At 41.0% G+C, this 10,447-nt stretch overlaps 1 protein-coding gene across 1 annotated transcript; it reads right to left on the bottom strand.

Moving 5' to 3' along the window:
* Positions 1-5,981: 5,981 nt before the first annotated feature.
* On the bottom strand, positions 5,982-10,447 carry LOC104104742 (galactinol--sucrose galactosyltransferase). Its single transcript, XM_009612894.4, has 6 exons — positions 9,704-10,447; positions 9,311-9,580; positions 8,781-9,211; positions 8,501-8,678; positions 7,302-7,669; positions 5,982-6,696 (listed from the first exon to the last, which is right to left on the bottom strand). The coding sequence occupies exons 1-6, from the start codon at positions 10,242-10,244 to the stop codon at positions 6,133-6,135; spliced, it is 2,352 nt and encodes a 783-aa protein (XP_009611189.1). The 5' UTR covers positions 10,245-10,447; the 3' UTR covers positions 5,982-6,132.

Genomic DNA, 10,447 nt, shown 5'->3' with positions numbered 1-10,447 from the left:
AGTTGATTAGCATCGCTTCATTGTTTGATTCTCCGTCTACATGGAAATACCTTAAGGTTGTCTCCCCTACTTCCACAGGTATTAAAGCTTCTGCGTCGTACACAAGGGAAAATGAGGTTTCTCCTGTGCTTGACTTGACCGTTGTCCGGTAGGCCCATAGCACTCCAGGTAATTCTTCGGGCCAATGGCCTTTTGCTACTTCTAACCATTTCTTCAGGTTTTGCATAATTCTTTTATTTGTTGACTCCGCTTGGCCGTTTGCGCTCGGATGGTAAGGTGAAGAGGTAATCCTTTATATCTTCAAATCTTCTAGGAATTTTGTGACTTTTGTGCCGATAAATTGCGGCCCGTTGTCACATGCAATCTCTTTCGGTATTTCGAACCTGCAAATTATGTTTTCCCACAAGAAGTTGACCACTTCGCGTTCTCCGATCTTTTGATAAGGACCTGTTTCCACCCATTTTGAAAAATAGTCAGTCAAAATTAAAAGAAACCTTACCTTCCTAGGAGCCGGTGATAACGGTCCGACGATGTCCATTCCCCATTTTATGAATGTCCATGGGGACAGAACTGAATGCAGGGGTTCCGCCGGTCGGTGTACTAGTGGTGCATAGCGTTGGCACTCATCACATTTTCGTACGAAGTTTTTGGCATCTTCTTCCATACAGAGTCAGTAATATCCTGCTCGGACCAACTTCAGCACCAGAGAATCTGTGCGCGAGTGATTGCCGTATATCCCTTCATGGACTTCTCCCATGCATAATTGGCTTCTGATGCACCTAAGCACCGGGCCAACGGGCCTTGAAAGGATTTTCTGTATAATTGGCCTTTCTTGAAGCTATAGCGTGCAACTTTGGTGCGCAACGCTCTCAATGTTTTAGGGTCTTCGGGAAACTTTCCATGCTCGAGGTAATTAATTATCTTGTTTCTCCAGTCCCAGACCAGACTAGTCGAATTTACCTCGTAATAACCATCTATGTCCAAAGCTGAGTTCATCAGTTGTACAATCATATCTGATTCCGGTCCTTGGATTTTTGTTGATGAACCCAGATTTGCTAATGCATCTGCTTCTGTGTTTTCTTCCCTCGGGATGTGGGTTATTGACTACTCCCGGAATCTTGTCAGTAAAGCCTGAACCCTTACTACATATTGTTGCAAACGCTCTTCTTTGGTGTCAAAAATTTCGTAGGCTTGATTTACCACCAACTTTGAATCACATTTTACTTTGATGGCTTCGGAGTCAAGTCCCCGAGCCAGTTCGAGCCCTGCAATCAAAGCTTCATACTCTGCCTCACTGTTAGTCAGAGGGATCGTTCTGAAGGCTTACCTTAATGTTTCCCCCGAAGGCGTGATCAAGACTATTTCGAGTTCGGACCCTTTCACATTTGAAGCTCCATCCGTGAATAAGGTCCAGACTCCCAGTACCTGCTCTGACACCATTGTTGCCTCTTTGATAGCCAGAGGCAATAGCCCAGGGCTGAAATCGGCCACGAAGTCAGCCATGACTTATGATTTAATCGCTGTCCTCGGTTTATACTCTATGCCAAACTCGCTCATTTGAACAGCCCACTTAACGAATCTGCCGGAGAGTTCGGGTTTATTGAGTATATTCCTTAAAGGAAAAGCAGTCACTACCATTATCGAGTGGCATTGGAAGTAGGGCCTTAGCTTCCGGACGGCTACCATGAGAGCTAAGGCCAGCTTTTCCATATGTGGGTAGCGTGTTTCTGCTCCTGTTAAAATTTTGCTAACGTAATATGTGGGGAATTGAGTACCTTTTTCCTCCTGGACTAAAACTGCGCTTACCACAACTTCGAAGATCGCTAGGTAGACCAACAATGATTCTCCTTCTTTAGGCTTCGAGAGCAACGGAGGGCTAGGCAAGTATTTCTTCAATTCCTTCAAGGCTTGCCGATATTCTGGCGTCCACTCGAAGTCATTTTTATTTTTGAGCAGCGAGAAGAAGCGATGACACTTCTCCGATGATCGAGAAATGAACCTGCTCAAAGTCGCTAATCTGCTTGTGAGTCTCTGTACTTCCTTTGCGCTGAATAGTTGATCCGGGATGTCCTATATGGCCTTGATTTTGTCCGGATTCACCTCAATTCCTCTTTGTGAGACCGGGAATCCTAAGAATTTACCTGATCCGACCTCGAACGCCCACTTCTCGGGGTTAAGCTTCATATTGTGCTCTCTCAGTGTGTCAAACATTTCTTGCAGATGTCTCGGGTGATTACCTGCATGTAAAGATATAATGAGCATATTGTCTATATATACTTCCATAGTTCTTCCTATCTGTTTTTCGAACATCTTATTTACGAGCCGTTAGTAAGTGGCTCCGGCGTTTTTTAGTCCGAAGGGCATTACGCTGTAACAATATGTACCAAAATTTGTTCTCTTGTTAAGATCTTTAAAATCTACGCACATGTGAAATTTATTGTTCTTCTTAGGAACTACTACCATATTAGCTAGCCAGTTCGGATATCTTACCTCTCGAATTAAACCAATTTTAAGTAGACGGGTTACCTCTTCTTTGACGAATTTATTCCTTGCTTCGGTAATAGGGCGCTTTTTTTGCCTTACCGGAGGTATGCTCGGGTCCAAGCTTAGCTTGTGTATGGCTAAATCTATCAGGATTCCTGTCATATCCTCGTGCGACCATGCAAAACAATCGGCGTTAACTTTAAGGAATTCGATAAAACCTGACCCGAGCTCCGGGTGAAGTCCTGTTCCCAAACAAAATTTCCTTTCTGGGAATTTTTTGAGCAATGCAGCCTTCTCTAGCTCCTAAGCAGTGGATTTCGTTGCGTCCGCTTCCACCGGTACCTGAAAATACCTTGGTACATGATATTTCCCCGACTATCCTGCCCCCGGGGAAACTTCTTTAGGCTCAAGGACGGAAGTCGGTTCCGGTAACTGCTATGCCGCAGGTTCCTCCCCTTGCTATGGGAGACTGAGATCGCATTCATCTCTCTTGCTGCTGGTTGATCACCCCTTATCTGCTTGATCCCCTCGTGTGTTGGAAATTTCAACAATTGGTGGTACGTCAAAGGCACACTTTCATTTCGTGCAGCCATGGCCTTCCCAGGATGATATTAGCCCATGTCCCCATCTACTACTTCGAGGAGAGCTGTCTTCGTTACACCACCGGCATCCGTAAGCAGTAAAATTTCCCCTCGGGTTGTCACGCTTGCAAGGTTGAATCCAGCAAGGAGGTTTGTTGTCGGGACGATGCTCCCGGTGAGTTTAGCTTGATCTAGAACTCTCCATTGTACGATATTGATGAAACTTCCTGGATCTACTAAAACACGTTTAATTTTGAAATTTAACACATTTAAAGAAATTACCAGCGCGTCATTGTGCAACAGTAGTAATCCGTCTGCGTCTTCATCCGTGAACGTGATATCATCATCCCGGAGCCTCTTACTGTGGGTTATCGATACTTTAGTCTTCTTTGCGGTCGAGAAAGTGACCCCATTAATCTCGTCCCCTCCGAAGATCATGTTGATCATTTGACGTAGAGGTTCTTCTCCTGCCTTCGAGGTTTGCGCGTCGCCCCTGTCCCGGCCATAATTATTTTTGGCTCGGTCACCTAATAATTTTCTAAGGTGACCATTCTTCAACAATGTTGCTACTTCTTCCCGGAGGTGCCAACAGTCCCCAGTCCGATGGCCATTAGTGCTGTGGCATTCACACCATAGATTTAGGTCCCTCTGGCTGGGATCGGACCTCATAGGTCTCGGGAATCGTGCCTCTTTGATATCTCTCATGGCCGACACTAACCCCATTACGCTGACGTTAAAATTATACTCTAATAACTTTGGATAAGAAGAACCTCATGGTCTCGAGATTTCTCTATCCTGTAGCGATATGTTGTTCTACCCACGATTAGTCCTCCTGTTAACGGTGAACTTGTCCGATGTCAGAAACTCCCGTCACGACCTTCCGTCCGCTCGTAGGGCAGAAACGGGCCCCTTGAAAATTGTCTATGTAAGTCGACATCGTCCTTTATTTTTTCTTTGTTCTTCTCCCGTCCCTTTGCTGATGACGGGAAGTCATCCTGATCGTCTTGTATCCTTATCTTTGACTCGTACCGGTTATGGACATCCGCCCAAGTTGTTGCTTGAAACCCGAATAGAATTTCCTTCAACTTCCGGGAAGCGTCTGAACTCCTCGGGTTCAAACCCTTAGTGAACGCTTTAGCTGCCCATTCGTCCGGGACTGCCGGTAACAACATCCTTTCCTTTTGGAACCGGTTAACGAACCTTCGTAATAGCTCAGATTTTCCCCGTGCGATCCTGAATATGTCGGTCATTCGGGCTTGTACCTTTCTGGCGCCGGCATGGGCCTTGATGAACGAATCCGCGAGTATTTCGAAAGAATCTATGGAATGCTCGGGAAATAATGAGCACCATGTCAAGGCCCCCCTCGTGAGAGTCACACCAAATTTCTTCAATAACACGGTCTCGATTTCGTGAGGAGCCAGATCATTTCCTTTCACCGCCGTTATGTAGGTGGTAATGTGTTCCTGTAGATTTGAGGTCCCATCGTATTTTGGCACTTCGGGCATTCTGAATCACTTTGGGATTAATTGCGTGGCCGCACTCGGTTTATACGGTAATTGGATGTACTTCTTCGAGCCCGGGCCTTTTAATATCGGGGGTGCTCCCGGGATTTGGTTCATGCGGGCGTTTACTTCCTTCATGAACCGCAAGAGTTCCTCCTTGAACGGATCGTTATCACTGTTGAGTCCAGATCTGCTCCCCCAGCCCCGTCAGAGCCAACTTCGCCCCTAGGAGTGTTGTTGTCAACTCTCTGCATTGTTTGGTTTGTAGGAACAACGGGAGGAACAGGATCTCGCCTATTTGCATTATTTGAAGCGCCCGATAGCGCTTGTTTTAACTCTGTCATGACCTGATCCTGCCGTGTGAGGTGGCCTAAGATGATTGCTTGTTGCTCTTGCAGGATCCTCACCGCGTCTGCTACGTTCCCCTGGTCAGCATCATCTGGAGTCACTTCTCGTACTCGTCTGGGGTACCGCCCGTCATACACTGGCGTGGCATCTTCCCCTTCATTGCGAGTGTCGCTGATTGAGTCTTCAAAATGGGGGTGTTCCCCTTAAACCTCAGGATTGTGAGTGTATTTAATGGTATTGATTGCCATTCTTTGTGATTTTGCTAAGACAAGAACGTTCAAGGCTTGTGAGTGAAGGAGGTAAGGATCTGTTTAACCACACGACTGCCTAGGCCCCACGGTGGGCACCAAATTGTTTATCCGAAAAATATTACAGTTGAATTTGTTCGTGGTTTCTAGACAGATAAATCAATTTGATCCCAAAAGATAATAAATTAATCAATTTTTGTACAAGATACTTGGCTCAAATGTAGATAAAATGACAGATTTAGAGAGCCCTGGAACAACGTTTCCGAACACAATGATGATAAGATTAACAAGCGAGAAAGAGAGGAAAAAAGGTATCGGATTGTTGTGTGGAATTTTTTTTTCAATGTATCCCAGAAAAAACCGTGTCTTATAATGATAGTTGAGCCTATTATTTATGGCTCAGTGGATGTAATGGTCGGGCCCACCACTAATGACAATTATTGAAGTGTGATAATAAAAACCTAACTGTAAACATAAATGCTCACATTTCTTTAATGAGCTGTTACTCTTTAATGTTGTGGAATATTTTTTATTAAATGCCATCGGGCGCAACATGCTTAATGCCCTTACGAACTTGCCTTTCTCGGTGACACACGAGTTAGTTGTGCCCGATTTTTCATCCTTCCAATTTTGATTCCACGTGTCCCCTTCTTAGGTGGCCACGTAGCATAACGTATTTTACTCAATACAGTATCTTATATAAACCTTGAAGTATGTTATTCTTTCACTTATGTTTTATATTATTTATTCTCAAGTCAAATTGTGAATGGTTAATGATCATGAAAGTGAACAAATAACGAGATGAAAGAGCGACTATATGTATATAAATAACGTTCTTACTATATTTCATCCCACATAACACTTGAGGTACGTGTATAAAGTCATATAACTTGGGATAAGAAATGGGGCTATTTTAAAAACTAGGAAAAGCCCCTAATATTATAGCTAGTTACTAGTTAGTATCTAGCATCAAAACAAATACTTAATGACACATAAACCAGAAGGACTAAACCATGGTGCATTAGTAACAACCATAGAGCCCTCATATTCAAATGGAACATCATCCCCGTTGATTCTACAAGCTCTTGGCTTTTCAGAAGCAAATATCCTCATTTCGCCCGCGCCCTTTACTTCAACTTCAACTGAATTAGCTTGATCGTCGAACTCAATGGATTGGATCGCTCCACCGGTATTGAGCATATTCCTGAGTCCGATCGGAGCGAATTGAACCAATTTGGCACCCAAAATAGTGATAGGAGAAATTGTTAAGAGCTCGAAGTTGAAGGGCTCAAGAGTAATTTGGACTGTGTCTGTGGGCTTTGCCAAAACCAGCTTCTTTTTTTTGAAGGAGTAGAGCACAAAGTTTTCAATTCCTTCCGCGTAAATTGGGTTGGATCCAAGTTTCCATTCGACGTCGTTTGGGCCGGCCCAACAGGTTACAGCCTTAGAATATTGAGAAGCACAAGTGTTACGTCTGGCCTCGCGGTCCCATCCTCCACCTTGGCAGTTAAATGCTCCAACAACTCCCGTATACTGAAATTGGAACCAAAAAAAAAAAAAAAAAGGGTTAAATGAGAGCCTTTTTTTTGAAAAATCTTTATTTCAAAAAAAAAAAAAACAAGAACTTTTTCCTGATATATTGTTTGGTTGTTAAGTGAAGATATCTTTTTTCACAAGAAATACAGATGAAGAATTATTAATAATTTTAACAGATTGGAATTTTGAATATAATGTGTAAGTATTAGATGGAACAAGTAATATGAAGATACAAGTTAATTGTAAAGAAATGGACTTCTGCCCAACAGAGAGGGAGTGATTTTTTTCGCTTTTGATTGAAAATATTTTTCTTGAAAAAACAATATTGTATAATCAAAAACAAAAAAAATAACTTTCCTAGTGAAAAATGCTTTCCGAAAAAGACTTCTTTCATACAAAGCATATTAATGTAAAACAAGGTGCAAGTATTATTTTACTTGGTATTGTAACTTATTTGAAGATTGTTCGGAATAACATGAATAACTTAGTTATTGGATTCTCAATTAAATATTTATACATATTTAATAGATTTTAAAATGCAAACATATAATCTAATTAAAAATTATTGGGTTCTTTCGAACTCGTATTTACTGCAATCTTACCTTGTTTAGGTTCCATATTTTGAGCATAGTTTTCCCATCGTGAAGTGGATCTTCAAAGAGACAGTCCCGAGTGGGAAGTGCGTAGTGTTGGCAACGCAGGATTGAACCATCAGGCAAAACCAAAGTTTTAAGAAGCTCAAAGTTGTGTTGGCCAACTGAGTCACTAACATAAATAGGACCACCAGAGATGGCTCGAGACGCGGCGTGGAACTCAGCACAAGGGTGCGTGGACTGAAACATGTCCCAATCAGGGTGAATGAAATTGCCCATCCATAAGCTATTGTAAGCACAATGGACCATGTGACAACCTTGTAGCCAAAAGGTACCATTTGGATCACCAGAAGGATCTGTGCACCAAAAGTCATCTCCTGCACATTCACCATAAAAATCAAAAACCCATTTAATTTCCCAAAAAAAATTACATTTACTGGACTTAAACTTATATGTACTACAACAATTACGTCTCAATCATAAGCAAATAATGACCGATCTTGTTATTTGATGAACTCAACTAATATTACTTCAAAAAAAAGAATAGGTAGTCTATTAAAATTACTTATAATTAATTTTTAGATAATTTTATTGTGTAATTTTTTATATCATCGGTATATAGAAATTATATTACTCCATTGTTTAATGCAGGGGCAGATTCAAAATTTGAAATTTATCGGTTCCTACCGTAATTTTAAATTAATATAAAATAATAATTGAGTTCACAATTAAATATTTATAAATATTTAGTGGATTTTCAATAGAAATACAGCACTCTAGATCTGCCAATGGTTTAACAGTTGAGGAAGCTTATATAATTTGATTTGCACAATTATGAATTATCTATATATTTTTATTCCCTATCATGAAATCAGTAATCTATATGCGTGTCCTCCTTTATTAATAGTCATAAATTAGTTCCGTTAACCTGCACCAATTAACTTAAGAAACATACCTACAAGACAGGGCTAATATCAACCACGCACTTAATTATATTTCCCACTTATTAATACTTGCCAAAAAATAAGGGAATGATGGTGTGAAAAGCATGCAAGTTAGTATCATATTTTGGACATTGCAACATTTAGAAAAGAATTTAAGTTTTACCAACTTAAACTTAAATAAGATAGTCATATCTCCATGTCTTATTTTTGCAACAGTCAATATAAAGGATAAGATAGGACAGAGAATAGAATTTGGTAACTTACCCACACGACCAAGGGAAATAGTCTCAGTACCAAGAAACATGAAATCGTTGCAATGCTCCATACTAGCAATGACTCCATTTCCTTTAAAATGGTTCTTCACAGAAGATGTCAATGCTTTATAGTAAGCCTTTGCCAAATCCACTCTTCCACCATAATCCTCACATAGCATTTCCAGCAACTACATATCAATTACAAAGATAAAAATTTTAATTTCTATATACTGACGGAATAAAAAAAATTATCTGAAGAAAGAAAATTGTATAGAGAAGAGAGTACTTACATGAATAACGTCAACTTTGACTCCGTCAATCCCAACCGACTCCAAGTGGGAGTGTAGACCCTCATATAGCTTATCAACAATTTCGGGTGGGACCAAACCAATTCCATTGTTTACTATTTTATCAACTGCCAAATCTTCCATTGTCTTCTCCAATCCAGGGGTTAGCTTAGGCCTAATAACCTTGGATTCGGGCAGACCCGATAACCCTGGCCTTAACCCGCCCCAGTACCCACATAGAGCATGCCACACGTACACATAGTCCACAGTCTTGAACTCCTCCTTTAGGTCCTTAATAAAAGCACCCATGCCCTTGTTATTATGGTCACCCTGTCCTATGCTTTTAGGACTCACATAATCTCTGAACTTGTAATTCTCCTGGAATTTAATTAGCCTACATGGCATTTGCTCACCCGCAGATGTTCTGTTTATACCTGTTGAGATATAATATAATTACGTAATTAGAAAAAAATTATATTAAATAGTTTAAACTCGTATATAAGTTGATCACGTATTTTAACATTGTATCGTACCTTCAGAGGTGATTGGATCATCGTCGTGACAAATGGATTGCCAGCCATCGTCGATCAACACGAGCCCAGGTGGGCACCCACCTTCAACTAACCCTTTCACACCTTCCCATACCCCTTGAGGGTGCACCGTAAGGTAAAATGCATCCCATGTACACCAACCAAACTTATCTACAATTCCTGGTGGTGTTTTTTCCTCCAAGAGCTTAAAAGTGCCTAGGTGAAACCTGGCAACTTTAATTGCATCTTTAACCAAGCTGTATGGATCATCACCTGCATTATAGACGAATTCAAAATTTAATCTTAATTTATAAAGAGTTTAAAATATGTACTATTTTTTCTATCCCAATTATTAATGTGATACTTTTTGCTTCTCCTCGAGATTCAGTCACTTACTTGCATGCATGTAGAGTACACTCCGGAATGAGTCGCCGGTGACTTTAGTGGACCCGCTTTCGACACAAATATCGACAAAGTCGTCTTTTCCGGGCTGGAGAGAAGCCCGAAATGGGCCTTCGATGAGAGGGAGAAGCAAGATATAGGGCCGGCCCGAAGAATCAGACTTGTCAAGAATGACCATTTGGGTCTCGTGTTCCAAATCTCTTCCGTTGGTTCCGGTCCAGTGAGTAGTCCACCAGACTTTGAACCGGAAAATACTCATGAATTTTATGTCTTTCAGTTTCCCAATTGGAACAACGTGGTGGCTTTGGGCTTCAGCTGTCTCAAAGCCCAAAAAGCAACCGGGAGTGGAAGTTACTGGTTTGTCCTTGGTTGTGTAGAGTGATGGAGTTGCAATAATATTATCTGGGACTTGAGAGAGGATAATTTGGTCATTGACTATGAAATTTGATTTTTTCAGGCTAATAGCTGACCCATGCAAAGGGCCATCAACAAGAATTTTGAAGTTTTCATCAGCTTTGTTCAAATTAGGAGCCATGGATGAGATCAGTTAGCTGAGTAATCAAGAAATATTTAGGTGCTTTGTATTTGTATAGACGAAAAAGATATGTTATACAAATGACGGAATATTTATTTAAGGAAAGAATGGAATGAAGAATCAGTACAGATTTGTAATAATATTGAAAGTAATGGTACGTAGCTTTTTCTGTGCGTGTATGGTTAAGAGTAAAATGAAGTTAT

This window comes from Nicotiana tomentosiformis, chromosome 2 (assembly GCF_000390325.3).
Source record: "Nicotiana tomentosiformis chromosome 2, ASM39032v3, whole genome shotgun sequence".
NCBI lineage: Eukaryota > Viridiplantae > Streptophyta > Magnoliopsida > Solanales > Solanaceae > Nicotiana > Nicotiana tomentosiformis.
The sequence above is the reverse complement of the archived record's forward strand: the minus strand, read 5'-3'. Positions and strand labels throughout refer to the sequence as shown.

What these genes read in the sequence shown, in the direction of transcription:
- LOC104104742 (XM_009612894.4), bottom strand. Translation starts at nt 10,244, where the DNA reads ATGGCTCCTAATTTGAACAAAGCTGATGAAAACTTCAAAATTCTTGTT. An exon ending in TCAAAGTTGACGTTATTCAT is followed by an intron (nt 8,679 to 8,780) that starts GTAAGTACTCTC and finishes ATTGATATGTAG; the next exon opens with TTGCTGGAAATGCTATGTGA. An exon ending in TATTTCCCTTGGTCGTGTGG is followed by an intron (nt 7,670 to 8,500) that starts GTAAGTTACCAA and finishes GTGAATGTGCAG; the next exon opens with GAGATGACTTTTGGTGCACA.